General features: G+C 37.0%; 1 protein-coding gene across 1 annotated transcript in view; it reads left to right on the forward strand.

Annotated features, from left to right (window-relative positions):
- Nucleotides 1-3991: 3991 nt before the first annotated feature.
- LOC141441105 (gustatory receptor for sugar taste 64f-like) overlaps nucleotides 3992-27450 on the forward strand; it is a 28243-nt gene continuing 4784 nt past the window's right edge. The window contains exons 1-5 of the mRNA XM_074105757.1: nucleotides 3992-4086; nucleotides 10987-11105; nucleotides 11394-11585; nucleotides 12202-12362; nucleotides 19418-19540. Of these exons, the coding sequence (XP_073961858.1) occupies nucleotides 3992-4086; nucleotides 10987-11105; nucleotides 11394-11585; nucleotides 12202-12362; nucleotides 19418-19540 (690 nt within the window). The remainder of the gene's footprint in view (nucleotides 4087-10986; nucleotides 11106-11393; nucleotides 11586-12201; nucleotides 12363-19417; nucleotides 19541-27450) is intronic.

Raw genomic sequence — 27450 nt, forward strand, 5'->3', positions numbered from 1 at the left:
TTACAAATTCTTCAAGTGTACGAAAGGGAATTGACATTCCAAATGACTGTGGATCAGTAATTCACTTTCTATTTAAAATAAAAACTTGTAATTTAGCACGACTCGATTAATCTCTTTTATTACAAAACCTGTTATTGTGCTGTCACGAACTTCTAGCGCAGTATATAACACGAAATCTTTTAAAGCCTTGATGGCAGGCAATGCGTGGTTTTGTGTGCCCGCGAAAGGTTACAAATGAATAATTGTACACTTTGTAATTTAACACCATCCGTTTTGTATCTTCACACTTTTAATTAATAGTGTGCATTCTTAATTAATATTGATACTTGTCCACCAAAATATCCCTGCCCAGAATTAGAATCCAGTAGTTGGTGGCAGTGGCGTTGCTAGTATGGGTGACACCCGGAGCGGATATTGTATGTAGGTGTCACCCCAAAACTCAATCAAAACTGTTAAAATAAAATTAAATATAATAAATTATGTTTGTACAATGTGTTAAACAAGTAAGAAATAAAAATAGTAAAAATAATTATAAGGTAAGTAATAGTTAATATAATAGTTAGGTAGGTACTTAAGTAGTCAGTAAAAAAATAAATTTTATTCTTTCCACTTGCAAACACTGAAATCACGTCATCCAAATATCTATTTTATGTTGCTTCATGTTCTAACTATAGTTAATACAGTCGATGTAGCCCCAGTAGTGTTGTCACATCTACTAACTTTTTGGTAGATCTACCTATTTCGCCTTCGTTCTAGCTATCTACCACCCTTGGCCTCAAATCTACCTATTTTTCAAAATATTACGATTGTAAACAAATATCCACGCGTGTAATGAAATGTTACTTACTTACTTTCGAATTTAGCTTATCTTGTAATTTCAGCACTTAAAACGGAACGCGTTACTCAAGTGGAGATCCTAACCTGAACATTTGAGATTATTTAATAAGAATATGTATAAACTTAAACATCACGAATAAATAATTTAAAACATTTTATGCGCATTATTAATCATTAAAAATGGATTAACCTTCAGTGGTCAATATTTTCAGCAAATTATTTTACTTCATCATAATGGGCATGCGTTGTCGAAAGTCTTTAACAAAAGCTCCACACACCACAGTTTTAGAAATTTTTGTAGGTAGCACTTACTGACCGCCGTCGGACCGCCCCTTAGCTACGCTAAGTATTGTTCTTGAATTATAAGCGTTTTAACTTTCGAAATTGAATTGGTACAGTTTAATGCAAAGAAACAAAAATAAAACGATAATTCCACGTGCATGCTCCACTTGAGCTAAGCGATATTAAATCGAGTTTCAACATGCATTGGTAGGTACTGATTATTTTTATACATATTTAATGACGTCCGGCAGAGTAGAAGGAAATATGAACGCCCTAACTGTTAAATATCAATATTCTCTAAATGTTGTGACTGTCAATAATGCTTACATGACAAGGTTACTCCGAATAAGGATTCCACGATAACATCCGAGTGTGCCTGATCTGGTGTATCTTCTGTAGCACAAAAACAAGAAAGATGCACTACAAAAATTACGAATTAATTTGTAAATAAAAGATTTGCCGAAAAGGATAAACAATTTATTGAGTAACACTATTTTTGCATATGACCGACTATATATTTGTTTTTAATAAAACCTAATGTTTACAACATAAAAACTAAAAACAATCCCTGATAGATAGTCTATAGTAACTAATAAGAATGCCAAAAGTATTAAAGCGTGTAAATGCTTCATTTAGAATTTTGAAAAAAGAGGTAAATAAGTAATCAAAACTGGCCAGAAAGAAAGTTAAAATTAAAATTAATTATTAAAATAAACTGGTCATTATAACTACAAACTAACCAAGGAACACAGTTAAAAAAAGTAAAACAAACACACTTCTTCACTTCTATTTGTAAAAGTCAATAAACGATATCACTAAAAAGGGTCTGCTCAAGGGAAGCTTGTATGATCCCTCAGGAAAGAAAGATAAATGAATAGGTTGTACGTTACCAATTTCCGGCGACAATATAGAAATGTGGCTGGTGTGCGTGATTGTCCATAAATGAAAAACCAGTTGGAATTCGATTATTCTGGACAAATCAATTGTAGGATTCCGGTAAAATGGAAAACTGAAAATAGTAATTAATATAAGAAATTTGCATAGCCGAAAAAAATGGGAAAACTATAGAGATGTTAAAATGTAGGACACTTACCCGGTTCGGAAAAATACCGGCTTAACTTTTAATTACGAATAAAGATCATATGTTTGGTCTTTGAGTTTAAAAATACGTTATTATTTTCAAGGAAATTAGCTCTTTTGACTCAAGAGTTCTTGTCATAACAAAGCAATTACATAATCTGTCAAGAAAGGAATTCGAATCTAATGATTTTTAAACATGACATTCGCAAACCAGCCAGATTATTGTACATTCAGATTACAAATAACAACCAAGAAGGCCTCGTCAACATTCGTAGACAAAAGTTTGTAGCGTGATTGCTACACTTCGTAATTAATGCTAATATTCAAGCAGCACTTTTTTGTAATAGTCAGTGGTTATGAAACTACATAATAAAAATACAATCACAATAAAATGTTAGAGCGTCTGTGAGTTTTAGCTTTTTGTATTTCACTGTGCCTTAATTACATGGTACAGCGTTTTTGATAATTTTCACTCGTTTTCGACTTCAATGCCAAAATTTTATTTATATTTTCACAAGCTGTTTTACGCTCATTAGGATATTATCTTTCCAATAAAAATCACGATGTAACTGTTTTCTACCAAAAGTAGTTTTTATATGGGCGGCATTTATCTGTCAAAAAGGCAAATTCACCAAAGGTAAAACACTTTCAAACTAACTCAATCTGAAGTCAATCCGAAAAATATTAGCTGTCGTGAAAAGACAAATGTTATAAGCTAAAAAGTGGATTGTCTAATTTAAAAAATATATATAAACTTTACATAAAAACCTAGACAAGACCGTCAGAAGACGCTGTACAAAATAATTTAGGCACAGTCTAATATATAAAGCTAAAACTCACAACTTTTTATTTTGATTATATTTTTATTATGTAGTTTCATAACTATGGCCCAAGCCCTCTTGTTCTGAGAGGAGGCCTGTGCCCAGCAGTGGGACGTATATAGGCTGGGATGATGATTTTTTTTTAAAAAGTGCTGCTTGATAATTAGAATTCATTACAATGATACACCAGATCAGGCATGTCCGGATTTTATCGTGGAGTCTTTAGGTAAAGTAACGCGCCCTGTTACGTTAGCTTAATGGGGATTTATAATACTATAAATTGTTTATAATCATATTAAACTAATTTGGAACCGTTGGCATAGAAACTAGCTGATATTGCCTATTAGCTAGATCAGACATTTCAATCGAATGAATTGAATGCCTTTGGCAGAATATACACCATAACTATCATCTTTCTGCTTAAATAGCACTGAAAAATATTTATTTTCTATTTAACTTCAAAACCAACTAAGTGATAGGTACTAATGACTAATATCATATTAATGTGCACTCAAAAAATTAATGGCGTCCCTACATACTGTGTGGTTCACATCAAAATAACTGATCTGAATACATTGATTAATGCGAGTATGTCAAAGGGTGATGTTTTTGTTTACTACAAACCCTATTACAAATTATTCCGACATATCAATAAAAAAGATCGCGCAAGGCTCCCCGGTAAAATATTATTTTTACGTTACTGAAGCAGTGGTAGAGTATTTGACTGACAAACAAACAAAATAACTAGAACGTCAAGTTTATTCACGACTTATGATGACAACCTATAGAAGTGTTAACCTCGAGCTGTAACTGTACCCATTGAAATTACACAATATTGCTTTCAGTTCCTGTAGTCTACTCTAGTGTAACGAACAACAACTGAACTGCTGAAATTATTCTGCTTGTATAAATATTACCAGGTTTATAACATGAAGATACACAGTTATGAATTGAATTATCAACCTTGCGTGATGCATTTATTCTTGCAATATCCTTTGCAGCTATGCAAATGGGCTGGGTTTTTTCCAGTTGAAGCTTTAAATCAACCGCTGTCTGGAAAATTAAGGTAGTATCACAGTGTAAGAAAATGTACAGTGGTTAATGTTCTTTGTCTGAGCGCGAAATGCCGACAATCGGCTAGACACTGGAAATGTATCAGGGTTGTCACAAAAAAGTAATATGCAAGTACGTTCCTATAATAAGGTATGTATAAATGAATGTGGGTATAATTATGTACCTGCATTAATTACTGCCTATAGTCCATTCAGGATAACATTGGACTCTAGAAGGTCACAGACGAAGAGGTTCTAAACATTTTTTGTGAAGTCGTAATAAGGAATAAAAGAAGTAATACGATGAATTCGTAATTTTGTTTAGTTTGTAAGTATATAGATAATTATTACTTAATATCGATGCCTTAGTTCACACTTATACCGAGTCGCGATTGTTGGGAATTAAAAAGCGAATTGCCGCGCGGCGGTGGCGTTCTGTTTATTTTTGATAATGCCGCCACAGATGCCGCCTAGCAAGCAACCGCTCAGTTTGGCTCACAGTCTGCGCTGCGCTCCACCCCGCACCGCGCCTCGCCGTTGGAGGCTTCTTGTTGGCAACCGTGTAGCATCGCCGTTATTGTCTAAAAGTTCCTCGTGAACTTTTTTTTTATAGGTAGTAATTAATTACGTAAACTTAACGGACAGACCCGGGGATTCTGTTATACGTAATTTATGGAGTCTCAATTGTCCACCATTACGGCTGTACGACGTTCACATACAGCCGTATACTTCACATGTAAAACGCATTTATTATAAACTAGCTTTTGCCCGCGACTTCGTCCGCGTGTACTTTAGTTATCAGGGCATATTTTTTAATTTTTCTTCTTCTTCGTCGTGTTCTTCATTCCTGAAGGTCGTGCCCGTCTTGAAAAGCCTTTACGGAGACGTTGACGAACTGCTTCCACACCACTCTGTCCTCGGCCTGTATCAGCGCTGCAGGCAAAGTGAGCCCCGTGATCGCCTTAATTTGATCCGACCATCGGGTTGGTGACCGTCCTCCTGGGCCTTTTCCCCTCTATTTTGCCTATCAATATGAGTTTCTCGAGGTTGTCTAACTCCCTTCGAGCGATATACGAGCGAGTACTCACTGGTAGCAGGTCGTGGACAATCTGGTTCTGACATTCAGCTGGTCGAGAATGGATGTTTTGGTTCTCTTTGCTGTCCACGGTATGCATAGCATCCTCCTCCAACACCACATATTAAACGCTTCGATCTTTTTCCGGTCAGCCGCACGAATAGACCACGATTCAGAGCCATACAGAAAGATCCGAGAAGACCACAGATCGCACCCCCCATTATACCCCTTTAAAGGTAATTTATCCATTTCACCTACACAGATAATTTTTTATTCTAATCAAGAACTTGTATACCTATTTTCATACTTCTAAGTCCAGAAATGAGAAAATTTCCTTATAATCTTTACCCCCCATTTTACCCCTTTAGGGGGGAATTTTATCCATTTCACCTACACAGATAATATTTCATCGTAATTGAGAACTTAAATACCTATTTCCATACCTCTAAGGCCTGAAATGAGAAAATATCCATACAAACTTTACCTCCCATTTTACCCTTTTAGGGGGGAATTTTAACCATTTCACTTACACAGACAAGTAATTTTTAATTGTAATCGTAAACTCATACATCTTTTTTCATACTTCTAAGTCCAGAAATGAGAAAATTTCCATACAAACTTTACCCCCCTATTACCCCTTTTGGGGGGAATTTTATCCATTTCACCTAAATAGATATTTTTTTATTGTAATCGAGAACTTATACTTACACCTATTTTCATACTTCTAAGTCCAGAAATGAGAAAATTCCATATAAACTTCACCCCCCTATTTCACCCCCTTCGGAGATGAATTTCTAAAAATCCTTTCTTAGTGCTCACTAACATCATAAAAAGAACCTCTGTACCAAATTTCAAGTTTCTAGGCCACAGCGGTTTGGGCGGTGCGTTGATCTATAAGTCAGTCAGACAGTCAGTTTCTTCTTTTATATATCGATGGTTAAAAGGCTTATTGATTCAAGCGCCATTTTGAGCGATATTGAGTTACATACATCATTGGAATCAGTGAATTTTTCCGCGTCGTTTGAGCCGGGTTTGAGGTAGGCGCTTGGCTCCATTGAAAATTTGGGCATCATACCGGTTTACGGGGATTCAAGTGTAGCGAATTTGGTTGTTTATTTCAGAGCATGTATAACATCCACAAAAAGAACGTTTTTTTTTTTACTGTTTGTAACTTAAGCCATTTATCCTTGGATGGAAACAAATGACATCGACATTTGAATTGTTTTTACTTGATCATATAAAATTAAACATAGGATGTTAATTCGTTTAGCTTTAACCAGAATTTTTAACGCATGTAACTTAAATCATTTTGCCTTGAACAGTTCAACAATATTTCTCCCACTTGAAGTAATCTTACCAGAACTAGTATATGAAACAATTTGACTTGTGCTAATTTTCCTTGACCACTTTTTAGTCTTTTTGTCGCTTGATTTCTTTATATTAGTTTATTATTTATGCTAAATATCGTACAAAAATCGGTTTATTCTTTCACCTAGCAATAAAAATGGCGTTTAAATTACATACAAATGAACACAATCAACACGGGTAGGTATTTGAGATTAAAACAATTTATAAATAATTATTTTAATTTGAGTCATTTTTGCTTGACCAGTTTACAACTAGGTGAGCGGTTAAATCATTTATCCATGAACAGTTTCTACCTAGTGGGCGATTAAAATCATTTGTCCTTGATCTTTTAAAGAAGTGTACATAAACTTAAGAGGCGACCTACGCCAGTCACTGCTATTTTTAAACAGACGTGGTATAAAATTGGTGTACTTCGTGGCAATAAAAAAAATATTACGATAATCTTGATCGTATTCCTGAGTTAGTCGTTGCTTTCAAAACACGATTAAACTAATTTGGCTCGATAGATTTTATTGCCAAAGTGAGCTCTTACTTTGATTTAGAAACCAAAAATACTCCGTTATTTATAAAGACACTATAATCAAATTACTAAGTCTGATTTACAAACAAAACGTAATAATAATATCTGTCGTGTTATTTTTTAAATCTAAATCGTAATTTCTTTGCATTTATTTTATTTCCAAATTTTTGATGAGCAAAGACTTACGCCACGCCGACGACATATTGCTTCTCTGTCACTTCAACGCAAGAGCGCTTAGGTGCTCTGCCTGATTGACCTGCGTCGCTTTTCTCCACAAAATTCATTTACGAAAAAAAACTTTTACATTTACACTTCTTTCATAACACTCAATCTATGAGTAAGGAAATTATTATTAAATTACGTTATCACTGTATTTTGGGTATTTAAGGTGTTTTAGGATAGTCAACACCGAGAAATAAATTAAATAACGCACAAAAAAAACAAGAAGCCCTCATACTCGTACAATGACAGACAACATGTCAGAAGATGTCAGAAGTTGTAAAGTAAGTGTGTTGTTTATTACAAGAATTAGGTAAGTACAGAAAAATTGGTTAGTAGTCTAAATAGTTTTATTGGCTCCATATTTTGTCTATTACTTATAAACTGATAACTACCATAGTAGGAATATAGGACATGTGTTCAAACTTAATACGTGTCTGGTACGAGTATATAGCCTACCCAACGAAGACCAAAAACTGCCTCTCCGGGGAAATCTCGCGTATAAGTCAATTTTGGCATAGTTGTAGGGGATGGTGTTTAAGACCACATACTAAAAGTAGGTACTGATGGGTGGGGGTAGAGCTAACGGGTGGGGAGGAGTTTGTGTAAAAGTCCCATTTAGTTTTTCGTAAATAACTCGTAAACCACAGCAAAAAATGTTCTAAAACATAAGTAATCTACATAAAATTCTCTACAAAAAAAATTCTAAACATTTTTTTTAAGTATGGCGATGGATGGATGTTTGTTACTCTTTCACGTAGAAACTACTGAACGGATTTGCATGAAATTTGCCATACAGGTAATAAATACCCTGGATTAACATGTTCTACAGTAAAAAAACGCACTGAGGTCTCTGAACCAGATGATGATACATCTACACTACACAAGCACTATTTTAGTACAGTAAGTACCTACATTATTTTGAGACACCCACTAAATAACATGACTTATATAAAACAAATATTTACTTTATTAATCGTTGGGCAAAGTAACTTATTGATTGAATTTTATAACGGGCAAAGTTATTTAGACAACATTGCCCACATGCGTTATAATAGTAGAAAAAGTTCTCACTTACAGGTTCAAATACTGCACTTTGTGCTTTTTGTATTAGTGTTAATAAAATATCCTTCTTTCTTTCTTTATACGTAATTTCTCCACTCTTGGAACTCCAGTTTTATATCTAAAGTACAATTAAAATAGTAAATAATTTATTAATTCAGACAAAGTGATTGCATTTAGTCGTTAGGTAACAGTTCATAGTTTGGTTTTTCTAGTAAGCCGTCCCTTTTATCAAATGGGCACAGTTTTTTCTGCGAGTACTCGTATCTCCAAGAATATTTATGTTGAGTATGAATATCCTACTTGTGTCAGTTCTTGACTTTTGTTTTTTAATGTATTTATTATCAGTATGTAATCAAGCGATTTGTTTCAAATTTTAAAGTTGTTCTTTATATAGATTTACATCGCCACTCAAAAATCATATAAATTTAAAAAAAATACCAAATAAAAAGACACATTTCTTTTATTTGGTTTTGAAGTAGTGACACCTCTAACTTTTTTTCTAAGAATTAACCATACATTGACCTACTACTTGCCGAAATATCAAAGTTTTGTAGGTGGTACTTCCTATTAAAAATAAGGGACATACGTGGCCTAGTTCTGTATTCAATCGGTGTTTTTAGTGTCATATACAAACTGTTGTTGTTATAATTTGTTATTGGTTATTAGCGTTTAACTCATAAATATGATAAAATTATTAGAAAACTCAAACATAATATAGAGGTGTTTGTATACATACGACATTGATAGAACACTGATTGAATACAAATTGCTGATTTTTGACAGGACCCCTGTCCCCTGTTTGGAGTAACGCCTGGAAAATTTTGATATTTAGGCAAGCAGGCGAGAAAAAATCTAGAAGTTGACACCTCTGTCATGCTGAGGATGCTGGTCTCTTTTTCTGGTTTTTCTGTGCATCTATATTTCAGTTTGTATTTTCCTACCGACTATGGCCTTGTTGTAACAGGATCATAGCGGGTAATATTTGGAATTGGAACTAATATTGACACAAAAGTACATTGTGCATTAAGGGCTGTAAAAAGGGGATTATTAACGAGAGTCTATTAGAAGCCTGAGCTTAACTGACTTCAGAAAAAAGGAGGAGGTTATCAATTCGGTTGTATTTTTTATGTTGGTTCTGAATTTTGGGCAAAAAACCGTCAACTTTGCCTTAGGGCCATTTTCTTATAAAATCGATTGTCACGAATGAGTATTTTTTGTTCAATAAAGGGCTTATATAACTCTCTATTGTACATAAAACATATAAAAATAACAGTTATCAGAGCAAAGTACAATGTTTATTTTGTGTTTATTAAAATTTAAGTTTGTAAACGTAAGTGCTTTATAAAATTATAAACGTGGGTAATTTTACTCAATATAATGTCCACTTGTGATTGAAAAAATTGCCCGCCAGGCAATGTTATGTCCTTTGAATGTTTTATCCGACTGTACGAAGCAAATGAGGTTTTTGGTTTTCAAATAAAAAATCGATACCTATCTGCAAATGGATCCATATTTTAGTGTATACCTACCTAAATGAGTATAGGTATTATAAGTTATCTTCAGTTTTGTCTACATTTTGAGAAATATATCTTGCTTAATTTTTAATATTTTGATATAGGTATTTCTCTAGCAAGAAATTACTAATACACTTTTAGAAATGTAGGTGTATTTCATAGGCCATAGTTAAATTAAAGTGTACCTAAGAAAATAAAAGTTAGGTGAACTTTAGTATTGTGTCACCCGAAAGACGTCCACTGCTGGACATAATAGGCCTCTCCCAAGGCTCTCCACTCAGACCGGAGTACAATAAAGAGTCATTGTATTGTATTGGAATGCAGCTTTGAAAATACTCATAATAACCGAATTTTCACATTTTTCGTAATTTCGGCGATTTTCAAGTTAATAAAAACGAATTACCTAAGTACCTAAGTACATAAAATTGAATCAGTTTGAACGTGGGAAATTGTAACGTCATAGCCTTGTCATAGCAGTCAGTATATGACGTATTCAATACAAACTCCATAACAAACGATCGTTTTGACATTTCTGATAAACTTTAGCGGTACCGTATTTCGCCGCGCTGCGCGCGAAAACGCGTCGCTGTCAGATAACGCCTACGAACAAATCGCGGTTGCACGCGATCTATCTCAGAGGGGTCGCGGGGGTGAGGTACAAAACCGCTCGCGCAGTTTGGCGTGGGTGGACTCTTAAACCATTTGCTTTGAACATATAAATCGTATTGTGCACTTAAATCTTTCTGCCCTGATCAGAAAATTGTGCAAAACGGCTCAAGTTACATCTAACTTCGTAAAAAAACATATTTTATTTATATTATATGTATCAAAAATGAGCAAAAAATACGCCGCTTTATGACTTAAATTTTTATTAAGTATTTTGGGAACAGTGATTTTTCAAATATTTAACATGCTCTCCTGTAAAGTTTTCAAAATGGCGCTTGAATCAAGTAGACTTTTAACCGTCGATATATAGATTGGCCACTCTTGTATCGGAACAATTATATTCACAAAAAATTGCGACACTCTTTCGCAGCCAGTACCATCGCGCACTGAACAGCATGATGAACTGGACAGGCGGTACGGGAATCGTGAGCCTTTGGTGGTAAACCCTAAACATATCTTTAATTTTATAATTTTTTTGTGTTTTCAGGTTCAATTTGTACTGTCCATACATCTTATACTACACATTAACAGTCATGGGACAAGCTATTTTGACCACCTTTGGTCTATATCAGTTGATTAGTAATCATTTGACTTTAGCCAGTCTCTGTACGTATTCTGTTTATGTATTATTTACCTTTTTTATAATTAAGCTTTTATGTAGTTTTATCTGTCCCGGGGTAACATTGCAGATAAGACAAAAGTATAATCCAAGCTTATAATATAAAAATGTTACTTTTTATAACAATAAATGTATTTGCAGTGTAATTGATTAATTTAGGCATTACTTTGCATAAAAATGAACTATAATATTTTTACTCTGCTTCTCCGCTATTGATTAGTAAGCTAAAATATTGCAGTTTAATTTAGTCTAAATGTTTAGATTTTTTGTTTCAGCAAACTTCTTGTTTAACGGAACAGCATTTATTTCAACTATTCTGCTGTTACGCTTGGCGCAGAGTTATTCAATTTTTTTAAAAGGAATACTTCAACTTGAGTATTGTCTTGCCGAAGTACGTTCAGGCAAAACACTAAAGTACCTCTGTAAATCCAACACCGTTGTATTTATTGTCATGGGATTGGCTTTAGGTATGAACGAATCCTTACTTTTTTTCGCAGGCTTTTATATACCTACTGAACTTTAATTTGTATGTATAGTGAGATTTGGCAGCAGTTTGCCATGTTGCTAATTAGACCTAGCCTTCTCAAAAATCTGCGTCATCACTATACTTTCGTTACTGTTTCTATACTCTTCTATTATCTTTTACTCTATTTTAAAATGCTTGACCATGTTGTAAGAGTCGAGCGTTTTAAGGACTAATTACGTACAGTTGCATACAATATTTTATCTCCATCCCTTTCCATATATTAAATCCTCTATCATGTGTTCCGTAAACCATTGAGAGTGACCTGCATTGCAACGAGAACTATGTCTGCAACACGAACTGCGCCCGATGCGCGCCCGACAACCTGCGCCTGCTTGTGCGCGCCACGCCACCGCACCGGCACCGGCACCGGTACTGTACTGATGTATGAAATCACATTAATATTGAGATTTCTGTATCGTAGTGACCATTACGATACAGCAGTATTATAATAGAATCCAATGTCGTAATGCAGGTCATTGTCTATGGTTTTTGAACGCGTAATGGTGGGTTTATTATATGGGTGTAGATAAAATTTGTTATTCTATTTCTTTTTGCAGTGGAAAATTTACTATCAGTAGTGTTTGTAATGAACCTGGTAATGGATTGTGTCGATGAGTTCACATTTTCAGCCAAGGTTTTCAGAGCATATTTTATGTTTAGGATGCCAGCTATCTACAAACATACTCCATATAGTATCTGGAAGGCGATTTTATTAGAGGTATTTTAATAAAATATTCAGAATAGCATATTTTTTTTGTGTCACGAGTACCATCAGCCAAATAAGTGGTCTAACAATTTTTAAACAAATTCCTATCAAATGAATATGTCACTAAAGTCGAACTTTCAAGTTGACAGACACGTCTATTGGCATTATTGTTTTATGACATGCAAACGATTATCAACTTTAAGATGGTCGACCACATATTTGGCTGATGGTACCTATTTCTATGTTTTCACTTACCCAAACTAGCATAAAATAATGTGAAAAATATTCCAAGACCACATTTTTCAGGTTTATGTCACTTTAGACGTCCGTAGCTCGGTGATTCTTCGCACCCCCCGCCCTACCGTTACCATGCCCGCTACTGTAACCAGGAATAGTAGGGTTGCCGAGAACTGGGGGCCGGGGTAAAGGTTGTGCTGCCATAAAAGGTTTTGCCTATAATCACCACGCTGGGCAGGCGTGTTGATGATCGCAGAACTAGGCCACTTGCACCAGCAGCGCTGCTGCCCGTTCCTGGCCTGCTTAATTTTGCCTTGTTGCTTTTGGATAGTTATTCCATTCCGCCATCTGTCGGTCGCCACGGGCGGGTGAGGTTGACATTTGGAGATTGAGATTTTGAGTTCCCCCTGACACCCCTTAAACTTAACTTAAAAAATGTATGTCAAAAAAAGGAGTAAAAGATATTTATGACAACTGCCATTATGGTTTTAAAAGGTTCGGAGTTATGATCGGTAGTAATAGTGACTAAGTATGAAACTGATTATGACAGAAAATTGTATGACAAACATTTTCGGAGTTCCAATAATCAGGGTAGAAAAATTATGCCAACTTTGGCGCACCCGGGCTGCTGTAATAGTTGGTGAGCACTGTGTTTGCCTGTCTGGTATAAATGTAAACGGAATATTTTTCTGTAGAGCTGTTTGTTCTATAGATGCCATAAGTAGATTGGAGACTTTTTTTCTGCTGGTAATAGAGTTATCTATGTAACTTTTGGCCACCGCTGTGGACTTCCAGCCACCATATCTTTTTTATGAAGTCAAATCTTTACCTGCATCTACTAGTATTGTAGCTGATGCTCTTCTGAAGCAGTGCCCGGTATACAGCTCCAGGTTAGGAAGATTAAGATACGCTGCAACAGTTTTTCCCATATGGCCAATTGTGTTTATACCAATATTTTGTGCAACAAATTTCCCTTTTGTGGATTCTTTCGGAAGTTAGACTTTCATTCGAACGAAGAGCCATATAATATATTTTTTGCATATTTCGTGGTACTTCCCAATAACAGTAAAAGTCCGATCAATTCTGTTTTTCGTGTTCATCACATGTACTACCAGCGTATCATGTGCATCTATTATGTCATCTATTTTTCTCTGCGACAAGCACCAAGTACCCATGATCACAAATAAATAATTTTTAATCCCGTTTCCCTATCGACCATAGACTTGAATAAACAAAACTCATTAAAAACCTCAATCTTAGACGAAATAAAATATATTCAAATCATACGCCTAAAATAGTGTATAAAAGTCAAAGTATATTTATTTCCTTGAAAAGAATTTTCAGACATTGGACGACAGATTCGAATGAATGAGTTCCAATTTAGATGTTGTTCTTTTGTGCGATACGGACTTGAAAGGTTTTTTCGCTTGCTTACCTTCTATGCACGCGATGCAAGGGTTTATAATCAACTGCGTTGTACACTATACCAAGATTATCCCGTTTTAGTTTGTCTAAATGCCACAAAAGAAAACTTGCAATATCACTTTGTATTTCTAACTCTGATTAGGGTTTGGGGGGACTAACTGAACAATCCAGCGAGTACAATCCACCACAAAAGGACCCATGTACGAGTAAAACCGCTTCACCTGTACAAATAAATATTTAGAATTATAAAATGATACAATCTTTCGTATCAAAAACAACACTAAAACCATTTTCAGTAGCTTTTTTAACAGAAATTAAATTGGTACTCAAATTAGGAACATAAACTAAATTAGAAATCTTAGTAACTTTTCTGTCACTTTCCATTTTAAAGTCATTAACAATAGGCACATTACCTATCCCTGCACTTGATTAAATGTCTCCATTGGCGATCTTTACTTGATCAGTAGTAAATACATACTATATACTATACTATATTTATTACTAGCTTTTACCCGCGGCTTCGCACGCGTAAACTATTCGGTCTGGTAGTTGCAATTGAAATTTTCGGGATTTTACAAAATTCCCCTGGAAATTTCCAAAATTTATATCGTGGTCTTCATTGAGGTTGTGTTGTGAATAACTGTACAAAATTCAAGACTCTAAACCCAGTAATGAAATTACAATTGTTTTCCCAATTCAAATCCAAAATTCAAATTCAAATCATTCATTTATCATTTCTGGCCCAGTGGTTGTTATTTCGAGATTTTATCCCTAAATATCCCGTGGGAATATCGGGTCAAAAGTCGCTTATGTGTTATTCTCGAGGTCCAACTACCTATGTACCAAACTTCATGACTCTAAGCCAAGCGGTTATTATTTAAAAAAATTATCCCTATCCCGTGGGAATATCGGGATAAAAAATAACCTATGTGTTATTCCAGAGGTGCAGCTATCCACATAGCAAATTTCATGGCTCTAAGCCTAGTGGTTGTTATTTCGAGATTTTATCCCTTAGTATCCCGTGGGAATATCGGGTCAAAAAGTAGCTTATGAGTTATTTCAGACGTTCAGCTACCTACATACCAAATTTCATGACTCTAAGCCTAGCGGTTATTATTTCAAGATTTTATCCCTATCCCGTGGGAATATCGAGATAAAAAGTAGCCTATGTGTTATTCCAGAAGTCTATCTACCTACATACTAAATTTCAAGGCTCTAAGCCTAGTGGTTGTTATTTCGAGATTTTATCCCTTAGTATCCCGTGGGAATATCGGGTCAAAAAGTCGCTTATGAGTTATTTCAGACGTTCAGCTACCTACATACCAAATTTCATGACTCTAAGCCTAGCGGTTATTATTTCAAGATTTTATCCTTATCCCGTGGGAATATCGGGATAAAAAGTATCCTATGTTTTAATCCAGGTTATAAACTAACTTTTCGCCAAATTTCATCCAAATCCGTCCAGCCGTTTCAGCGTGAAAAAGTAACAAACATACTCACTCACTCACTCACTCACAAACTTTCACATTTATAATATTAGTAGGATTTATCCTACTTCCTACTAATATTATAAATGCGAAAGTTTGTGAGTGAGTGAGTATGTTTGTTACTCTTTCACGCTGAAACGGCTGGACGGATTTGGATGAAATTTGTCGAAAAGTTAGTTTATAACCTGGATTAAAACATAGGATACTTTTTATCCCGGTATTCCCACGGGATAGGGATAAAATCTCGAAATAACAACCTCTGGGCTGAGAGTCATGAAATTGGGTATGTAGGTAGTTGGACGTCTGGAATAACAGATGTGACTTTTTGACCCGATATTCCCACGGGATACATAGGGATAAAATCTTGAAATAACAACCGCAGGGCTAAAAGCCATGAAATTTAGTATGTAGGTAGCTGGACCTCTGGAATAACACATAGGCTACTTTTTATCCCGATATTCCCCCGGGATAGGGATAAAATCTTGAAATAATAACCGCTGGGCTTAGAGTCATGAAATTTGGTTTGTAGGTAGCTGGACGTCTGGAATAACACGTAAAGGACTTTTTGACTCGATATTCCCACGGGATACCTAGCGATAAAATCTCGAAATAACAACCACTGGGTTTAGAGCCATGAATTTTGGTATGTAGGTAGCTGGACGTCTGGAATAACACGTAAGGGACTTTTTGACTCTATATTCCCACGGGATACCTAGCGATAAAATCTCGAAATAACAACCACTGGGTTTAGAGCCATGAATTTTGGTATGTAGGTAGCTGGACCTCTGGAATAACACATAGGCTATTTTTTATCCCGATACTAACCGCTGGGCTTAGAGTCAGGAAATTTGGTATGTAGGTAGCTAGACGTCTGGAATAACACATAAGCGACTTTTTGACCCGATATTCCCACGGGATACCTAGAGATAAAATTTCGAAATAACAACCACTGGGCTTAAAGCCATGAAATTTGGTATGTAGGTAGCTGAACCTCTGGAATAACACATAATCTATTTTTTACCCCGATATTCCCACGGGATAGGGATAAAATCTTGAAATATTAACCGCTGAGCTTAGTCATGAAATTTGGTATGTAGGAAGCTGGATGTCTAGAAAAACACATAGACGACTTTTTATCCCGATATTCCCACGGTATAGTTTTGTAACTAAGGGACCCCATACATCCCTGTATTATTATTATTATTATTTCGTATTTTTTTCTTTAATTGTAAGTATACAGTAGTAGTTTTTAAGTATTTTATTTGTAATTATTTTATTTTGAAAAAATGACTTTCTGCCAAGTTTCTTGCGACGCATTCTTCTTGGCAATGATGGTCTTTCCGAAAGCGCTGGTAGTATAAAAAATGACGTGTAAAAGTGCCCATTGCGGCCTATTTACTGAGTAAATGATTTGAATTTGAATTTTGCATTTGAATTTGGATAGGGAAAATTTTTGAAACTTCAGCACTGGGTTTAGAGTCTTGAATTTTGTACAGTTATTCACAACACAACCTCAATGAAGACCACGATATAAATATTGGAAATTTCCAGGGGAATTTTGTAAAATCCCGAAAATTTCAATTGCAGCTACCACACCGAATAGTTTACGCGTGCGAAGCCGCGGGTAAAAGCTAGTAATATTATAAATGCGAAAGTAACTCTGTCTGTCTGTGTCTGTCTGTCTGTCTGTTACGCTTTCACGCAAAAACCGCTGTACCGATTTGGATGAAATTTGGTACAGAGAGAATAGACCTTGGAAAAGAACATAGGCTATCTTTTATCGCGATAAAGAGGCTTTAAGGGGTTGAAATAGGGGGTGAAAGTTTATATTGTGGAAGTTCGTCGCTGTCGAAAATAAAACCATGAAACTTGGCATTTAGTCACTTAATAAGAAATAAGTCGTTATTTGTTTGAGCTTTTTTGAAAATTCCTCCTGTGAGGGGTCAAATAGAGGATGAAAGTTTATATGGAAGATCGTCATTGTCGAAGATAAATCGATGTTTCTTTATGAAACTTGGCATTTGGGCACGTGATAAGAGATAAATAGATATATTTCCGCCTATTTTTTTTTAATTCTTCCTGTGTGGGGGTGAAACAGTGGATAAAAGTGTATACGATGGTGGACATTGTCGAAGAAAAATCGATGGTTCTTTATGAAATTTGGCATTTGGGCACATTGCAAAATAAATAGATATTCGTTCAAGGGTTTTTGAAAATTTTACCTGCGAAGGGATGAAATAGGGGATGAAAATTTATATGGAACGTCGTCATTATCACAGACAAATCGATGAATCTTTGTGGTAGATATTCGATAAGAACTAAAAAAATAACGGTTAAATTCGACTCGGACCACGCATCAAGGGTTCCGTTCATAGGTATTTATGAATATCCAGTGTTAGCAGATCCTATTCTAAGCTCATAAGCAAAATGTACGCAATGCGGGGTCATTTTAGATGGCTTATTGACATAGACAGTCAGACATGTAAAATTATGATTTTCAGATTTTTCTTACTTATTTTGCTATAAGGGGAATAAAATTTGCTATAAGAGCTACCTTTATACAAAATTTGAAGTTTCTAGGACAGCCGGAAGTACCCTATAACTTTTTCTGTTTAAGGCGATTTGTATGGAACACGTTTTTAATGACTGTAGCTTTTGATTGCGTTAATTTAGAAGTTCGATTTTTTTACAGCTTCTGGGACTAACCTGAGCGACCTGTTCAACTATTGACATGAGTTTAGAGTTTTAATTTCAACTCGATACATACTCCGCACGTTTACGGGTTAGGGTCTTGACAGACAGACCGACGGACGGACAGCAAGGTGATTCTACAAGGGATCTATTTTTTCCTTTTGAGGTACGGAACCCTAAAAATCATTTGTTCCGGCTCTTTTCAAATTTCGTCATTTGCGAAAAAATCATAATTTTACATGTCTGTCTGTCGTAGACGTAGTGAAAAATGGACTTGATTTTAGGCCACATTCACAGATTGCCTGCCATACCATGATTTTCTTGCCAAATTTCTTTGTGGAAATAGACTTCTGAGATTCACCTTTTGTTAACGGTATACAACAGGTCCTGGCAGTGATGAATAATAAAAAGTTCAAACGTATTTGTTTGAAAAAATAGAGTCCTACGGTTTTCGAACTAGTGTCTTGACGGAAATTTTCTGTTTATCACTTCTCTTCTTTTCTATTTTCTTTTCCAAAATGGGCTTTGAAGGAACCGGTTTTCGCCCCGATTTTCTCCTGGGTTACGGCTGCTTTTGGTCGGCCTTCACGGTGCCTATCACTAAGACTAGAGCAACCACGTAGAAATTCTAACTACCAGCGTCCCACAGTCCGGATGCATGGTGCTTTATTATTAAAAACCGTAGTCAGGTCTTCAAAGCACTGAAGACGCGTTAAACCCCTTTTGAAGTTGTTAAAATTTATCGCACGTAAATTTTCCATCGAAATTTCCATTTTTATAACTGACTTGTCAACTTTGAACCGACGCTGTATTAACAGTTCGGCCGATCTCAGGTCATTATTTTGTTTTCGAATTCTAAATTCAAATATTTTAAGATGATACTCGTTTTTTTTTAATACGTACTCACGGGAGATTTGCAAACGACAGCACTCATAAAGCAGCCCTCGTAAAAATGAGATGGGCGTAAATATATGTAGAGGTCTATCCCCTAATCAGGAATTACTATTATACCTACTCAGCGCAGCCTCACAAAATTTGGCCCAGTCTACATACAAATTGACCTGTTACTGAATACTCGTAGGTACATTTAAGGGCCAGATTTTTTGCCGCTTAGTATATTATCCCTGTCTCTTCTTGTTGAACACCCTCTTCTAATACAAAAACTTGTACTGCACTGACATTACTTTTTTGTACCTAGTAACACTCTTTAATTGTTTTTTTTTTCAGATAGCAAACTTTCAGGCAACTTTTTTATGGAACTTCATTGATGTGTTGATAATGTGTTCAAGTGTCTATCTCATTTCATACTGTCAAGATATAAATCGAGTTATACGGTACATGAAAAAAAAAGTAAGTTTCTTCTATTATTTGTCTCGTTTTTTTTTTATTCAACTGGATGGCAAACGAGCAAGTGGGTCTCCTGATGATAAGAGATCACCACCGCCCATAGACACCTGCAACACCAGGGGGATTGCAGATGCGTTGCCAACCTAGAGGCCTAAGATGGGATACCTCAAGTGCCAGTAATTTCACCGGCTGTCTTACTCTCTACGCCGAAACACAACAGTGCAAGCACTGCTGTTTCACGGCAGGATTAGCGAGATGTTGTTGAACTTACCGCCATGACCCTTTGCGGTTGCCGCAGGTAGGTCTTGTTCTGGCGGAAAGGGCAACCTCCCAAATGGGTGCCCCGTACAGGGCCATCGACCACACAACACCTGTGTACAGTCTGCGACAGCCCGCCTTTGGCCCGCCCACGTTTGGGAGGAGCTTGCTCAGTGCCGATGCCGTGCTTCTACAGCGCAGGTTTGATGTTTTATGGCTTTGCCTTTTATGGCTTTGCCTACGACACGGGCGGTGTGAGTCGGAAAATGATCTGGTTGGCGGTCAAGGCGAACATTGGTCATATCCAAGTTAGGTCGGAACACAGGGACGGGCTTGCTAATCCTAACTAATAAGTCGGCCAACGAGTATCTAAAATCACGGTGACTCGTCACGGTCAGCAAAGGATTTTTACAATACATAGCCCCTTTTGCGTTCCATGGGAAAATTGCTGAGTTTCATATCTTTTAAGTCAATCTCCCCCCATGGTTTTATTATGTTTCAATTGAAACAGGTTTCAGTAACTCTTGGTCGGCCCGCCGGCCAACAACTTGCTCGTCACTGTGGTAGTTGGATATCACCGTCACTAACTTTAAGTCCTTCCAAGGAGTGACGGCGATATCTCCACAGTGGCGAGCAAGTTGTTGGCCTCTGCATATTCCTCTGATTCACATTTTTAATTGCAACTGGAATGTGCACTGTACCCAGCAGAGCTCAACCTCATTCCACAATAAAAGACTTTCGTCAAGTGAAAGTTCGCGCTGGGGGATGTAGATTTCCGCAAATGTTCTGTTCATAATGGTCCAGGCTGGTGCGATTTTTTTAATTTTCTTTTCGTACCCGGTGGTCGGTCGTAAAGTGCAAAAATCGCATCAATAGCTGGAGTCGGTTTCTGGGCATTAGTTTGCGGAAATTCTGCATCCCCAGCATTCCAATCGACCAATATTCATTGACTCGGGCCCTATAATTCAGTAACATGTAAATCATAATCCCGAAAAGCCTCCTGATTTCGTCCACAGTTGTGTCCACCCACATGTATAAAAATTTAGGCAAATATGCCCAGTTCCGACAGTTTAGTAATTTTTTGACAGGCGTATAAGTTCGGTTGCTCCACAATTAATGAAATTATGTTACATCCCATATAAATAAATAAATAAATAAATAAATATCACGGGACAATTCACACCAATTGACCTAGTCCCAAAGTAAGCTTAGCAAAGCTTGTGTTATGGGTACTAAGCAACGGATAAATATAATTATATAGATAGATACATACTTAAATACATATTAAACACCCAAGACCCGAGAACAAACATTCGTATTTTTCATACAAATATCTGCCCCGACACGGGAATCGAACCCGGGACCTCAAGCTTTGTAGTCAGGTTCTCTAACCACTAGGCCATCTGGTCGTCTGATTATGTTGAGGAATAGATCTCAAACATTTGCCGTCTTTATACGCGGGACCGTCCCGCGTGTTCTGCTCTTGTTGGTCCGAAAACGTAGAGAAGTCTTCGGACCAAAAAAAGGAAGCATCGAAATTACCGGCAGCTCTCGGCGGCTCACCTGTGGCTCCATCCACTCTACCCTCCACATTTTCTTTTGTCTCCATTTCGCCGACGATTGTTATTAAATCAACGCCTTCGCTTTCCAGGATCATTGAAAGCCTCCACCTCTCTTTCCTCCTCTAAAATTGCAACCCCGCGTAACTGGCGGACGACTTCTCGCATATCGACTGCATTAGGCTGATTCTCTTCCTCCTGATCCGAAGAGCTCGAGTTTTCCAGCTCGCTGCCAGAATTGCGGAGAAGCTCCTCAATCTGAGAGTCTGGTATTAGACGCCGAGGTTTTTTGGATGGCCCCGGTACTGGAGATCCATCCGGTCTGGGGGTGGCCACTTCCGGAGTGATAGTTGGTTGCCACGTCTGTAAAAATAAATGGGTTGCCTGAATTCCACACCGTCACAAAATTTGTAATTGCCTGATTACACCTCTTATTACACACATGCACACAAGAGGTGATTTTCGTTCCGTGCTGTTTTTGTGCTGCCGATTTTTATTTATTGTACCTAATACGTCTGTTTGCCGTCTCTTAAGTAATTGGAATGAAAGACAAAACCTTGATACAGGTTTTAATGGACTAAATGACAATGACAAATAAAACAAATTCTAAAAGCAGAGACAATTCAGCACAGGCAGGCAGCAGGATCCCCCACAGGTAGTCCAGTAGGTACTTTGGAGTAGAGCGCATCCTGCTGGATCTACGTGGCTCTGGAGGCGCTGGTTCGGTCGTGCCAGGAGTCTCAGGTTCCGTGATCGCAGGCTCATTGTTCACTCTACGTTGCGGAGTCTGAGGGCTGCCTTGGTCTGGCATAGGCTGCGGCATCTGTTGGGATGATGGTGATGGTAGAGGTGACAATGACGGCGACAGTGATAGTTCAGATTGTTGATTATTATCAAATTCATAGTTGGTGGAAGGATAGTTCTGTTCTCTGTTTTTTCACCGTTCTGTTCCAAGGGCGCTAAGTGCCGATTGGAGATAGTGGTTTCCCGTCCATTTTGAAGGCGGACATGGGAATTTGTGGGATTTGTATGAAGTACTTCAACCTCCTCCACGATGGGCTGGTATTTATTATTGCGATTAAATCGCCTCAAAAGAATGTGACCAGAGCTCGTTAACCATGTAGGTATGGAATCTCCATTGGCCGAACTCCTAGGAGTATGCAAACATTCGTTCATGAGGCGTACAGTTTGTACTTGTGCATAAAAGAGAACGTATCGAATGTAACGACTGGGGTAGGACATCTTCCCAGTTTTCTATCGGTAGGTTCTTTGTTTTCAAAGCTAATTGTACCGTTCGTCAAAGCGTAGAGTTAAGTTTTTCCACCTGGCCATTACCCTGAGGGTTATAATATAGGGTGTCGTGTGGCTTGTAGCTACGCCTTAATTATGTAGAAAGTCTGTGACTTCTGCTGACAAGAATGATGTTCCACGGTCTGAATGCACATATGCTGGCATCCCAAAAATGGTGAAAAGATTGTTTAGATGCTTAACAACAGTCCTCGCACTCAAATCAGAGCATGGAAAAGCAAATGGAAATCGTGAATACTCGTCAATTACTGTGAGGATAATATTTCTTATTTGTTTTTGAGGGAACTGGCCCTTTAAAATCGATGCTAAGTTATTCGAACGGAGCTGTTGCTTTAATGAGTTTATTTTGCGTGCTGATTTTGAAAAACTTCGGCTTTATTTCTGCACAAGTGCGACAGGCTTTAGTCATAATCCTGATATCTTCTACTGAATAAGGTAAGTTCTTCGATCTAATCCAGTGGGCCATCCTTGTCACACCTGGGTGACATAGGGATTCGCGTAGAGATAGTAGTCTCGTTGTTCTTTCTGTGCTGGCTCAAACACGTGATAGGGCATCAGCGGCATGATTATCTTTTCCTGGTCTATAGGCAATTTCGTATTTATATGGAGCCAATTCTAATCGTAAACGCTGAATTTTCTCGTTCTTTATTTTACTTTGATGTCGCGCGTTGAACATAAAAGAGACTGATAGTTTATCCGTAATTAAACGAAAAAGCCTTCCTATGAGGAAGTGCCGCCATTTCTTTAACGATTCTACAATCGCGTATGCTTCTTTTTCAATTGCAGAATGGTTTTGTTCGCATTTGTTGAGTGTTCTTGAATAGAAAGCGACAGGTTTGCCCGCTTGTGATAAGGTATCAGCTATAGAGTGCTCCGATGCATCACTTTCAACTGTAAACGGTATTTTATCATCTATAGCATGAATACAAGATTTTAGTACGTCAGACTTAAGATTTTTAAAATCTTGAATTAATTTGTCATCTAATGGGAATTTTGTAGTATTTGCGAGCTTGTGAATCTTTTCTGAGAAGCTTGGAATTCATTTGGAATAGTGGGCGAACATGCCTAGTACTCTTAGCTTGCTAGGAAGGTCGTGTGGCGCTGGCAGGTCTAAAAGAGGCTTAATTCTGTCGCTGTTTGGTTTGATAGTGTTGTTAATAATGGCATAACCCAAGATATTAATAGAATTTTGTTTAAAAAAAGACTGACTCGTTTAGGGTTAGATTATATTTTCTTGCTGCTGTTATGAATTTTCGTAAATTGTCATCATGTTCTTCGTGTGTCTTTCCGCAGATGGTAATATCGTTAAAGTATGCGAATGTACCGGATAATTGCTCTTTTCGAATAAGCCAGTCAATCGTTCTTTGGAAGCTAGAAACTCCATTTGTGACGTCAAATGGGATACGACGAAATTGGTATAGATTTCCAGCAGCCTCGAAGGCAGTATACTGTCTCTCTTCTGGTAAAATTGGGACTTGATGATACGCGCTTTTTAAATCAATAGCGCTAAAGACAGAGTATTCTGATACCTTCGATGCCAGTTCTTCTATGTTTGGTAATGGATACGCGTCCAGTTCTGTATATCTATTTATAGTTTGTGAGTAGTGAATAACAAGACGTTTCTTGTGGTTTGTGTTTTTCGTGATAAGAACCTGAGCTCGCCATGGTGATCCACTCTCTTCAATAATATTTTTATTCAAGTTTTTTAATTTCCTCTTCGATAAAGCGGCGATCGTCTTCGCTATGTCTTCGTGACTTGACGGCGATTGGCTTGCATTGAGGAGTAACATTGGCAAACAACTTCACGGCGGGGACCGCTGCTTCGGCAACATTGCATACAAGAAGCGGCTCTTTTGTACCTCCGAACGCGAACTCAAACGTAGAATGTTTCGTAAAGACGTCGTGCCCTATGATGATGTCAGCACAAAGATTATTCATGACTAATAGTCAACAAACAAAGTAAACTGACTAAGATAACTAGCCGCGTATGCTATATCAGGCCGTGAGTTTACTGCCAAATACATATAAGGTTTTGATACGGCAATAACGGTAACTCACCATTTAAATTCTTTTTCTCAAACATGCTCGGAAATGTATGCGTTAATGTCACGAAATGGAGAGATGAAGTTTCTCATTTATGGCTCCCTACCACCTCCCTACATAACTTCTTGGCCTAGGCCATGAAGTATGTATGAAAACCCATTATTGTCCGCTGCTCTAACTTTTTAAATTGGCTTACTAACATAAAAACTGACAAAAGAAAAAAATACAAACAGCCAACCACCACTAGACTCTGTAAGTAACCGCATTCAAATCGGTTTGGAACTATGGTGATACTCCTTTTTTTTAATGTCGCAACTAACATTAAAAAAAAAGGGGTCTATGGTTCTATATTTTTTACGGTTAAACATGGTGCTCGAACAGCTTGTTCAAATGGCAAGTATAAAAAAATATAAAAGGCGGCAAATTAAATGTTTTTTCTTTCTCGTTCATTCACATTGTAATTTCAACAAAAATAAAAATGACTTCAAGCGACGAGAGTGATGGGGAAGTTATGGACTGTACTCCGCCTAATTTAAGAGAGGAGGTCAACTTAGCTATGGAAAATATGCTACCGCATAAAAGCAAGGAATTATACATGAAAATTTACGACGCATTCATGAACTGGAGAAAAGAAACCAAGACTAGCTCGTTTTCAGAGAATGTGTTTCTCGCATATTTTAGCCAAGCTGCAAAAAGCAAAAAGCCCTCAACACTGTGGGCTATGTATTCTATGCTTAGATGTACCGTACAACTGAAACACGGAATCAATATTATAGAATACAAGAACCTGAACTCGCTGTTGAAGCGGCAGTCTGCTGGATATAAAAGCAAGAAATCTCAAATATTTACTGGTGAAAATATATTAAAATTCTTGTTAGAAGCTCCCGATGATCGTTTTTTGGCAATCACGGTAATCTTATTGCGTAATTTATGTCACTTCAAAATATATAATTCTCGACTTGTCAATAAACGTTTAATTAACATTTGAGTATTGATTTCAGGTTGCTCTAGTATTAGGCATAAATGGTGCCTGTAGGTGTTTGGAACTGACCAACATCAGTATAAATGACGTCGAGCATCATAATAATATGATCCTTGTGAAACTACGTGACACTAAAACAAAAATAGATCGCATGTTTGTTGTCAGAGATGAACATGTGACGGTAGTACAAAAATACGAAGCTCTTCGCCCTGTGGACACCAAGACCGATCGATTTTTCCTTTATTACAAAAATGGAAAGTGTGCTAGGCAACCAATTGGACGACACACCATTGCATTGATGCCCAGGGCGATAGCAACTTTTTAAATTTGCCTAATATTGACTCCTATACGGGTCATTGCTTCCGGAGGTCTTCTGCAACTCTTCTTGCAGATTCTGGGGCAAATCTGACGACCCTTAAAAGACATGGTGGATGGCGTTCTGATCAAGTGGCCGAGGGTTATATCAAAGATTCTATTGAAAACAAAAGTTGCATATCAAAACAAATAAACAATAGTATTCAATTGAAATCATCAACTACCTCGCTATTAAGTTCTCAGCCATCTACTTCCCACCAGGGAGTACAAATAAATAGCCCCCAGTCATCCACTTCCCGCCAGAGCGAAGAAGTAAATAATCCTCAGCCACTAGCCTCTCAAGAGGGTTCACCACCACCACCACCGAGTAATCCAACATCATCAATCCAGAAAAATACCATTAATGTGCCGGGAAAAACGATACATTTCACTTTTAAAAACTGTCCGAATATGTCTAATATTACTTTCAATATTAATTAGTGTACCTACTTACTTCTTTCATAATAAACTATTGTTTACTTGATTACCTAGTAGTTATTTTCATTTTAATATTTCCTCACATTGTTTGAGAAAAGCACTATACAATCCTCGGCCAGAACAATGATTGCTGGACTTGTTTTATCCGGCCTCGTCTACGACTCGGCCGTCTACCCCAAACTCGTCCATCAATCCCTTACTTCATGGCCTCTGCAGTAATGTACTATTGTAATTTAGTCTGCGCTAGGTTCAGAAGGCGTTTGAATAAAACCTATTTTTAAAAGAGTCATTTAACTTTTTATTCCAGGCACGTGGAGCCTGTTTCAGGCCATAAAGAGATTTTCTTAGTAAGCAAACCTTATTTGCTTGGCCTTTTTCTATGAAACCAAGAGGTTGCTCCATATACACCTCCTCTTGTAAATAACCGTTAAGGTAGAACGATTTCCATACTAATGTATTAACACAATCATGTGTGCTTGAAAGAATAATTTGAAATTAAAATCACATCTGTTGACTTTTATTTTGTTCTTTATTTGAGGCATTTTTTATTTACCTAAAGAAAGCTTTTGATTAATAGCTTAATCTAGATGATTATTTTAGTTATTTTTTGTCAATATGTGAGTGGACGGCGACAGTATCGTACGCCAAGACGCCAACGGCTCGGTTAGTAGTGTGTGTTTCAGGTACGTTGTCAACTCGCTGACAATTCGATGCTAAGCGACGTTGCCAGATTTCGTTTGATTTGTCTGATCAAAATCACATAATTACCATTTTGAAGCTCGTTTAACTTTTTATAAAATATTTTTGCTGGCCATAGGTACAAAGTCCGTCAGTCAAAAGACTGAAGTGCAACGAACAAATGTATTGCCAATTCTTTGGGTTTCCGACAGAAATTAGGAAGAAAATCACATAACATTAACGTATTAACAAATAAGTACGGAAAATTGCATTAACGGATTACAAATTAGTAG

This window comes from Choristoneura fumiferana, chromosome Z (assembly GCF_025370935.1).
Source record: "Choristoneura fumiferana chromosome Z, NRCan_CFum_1, whole genome shotgun sequence".
NCBI lineage: Eukaryota > Metazoa > Arthropoda > Insecta > Lepidoptera > Tortricidae > Choristoneura > Choristoneura fumiferana.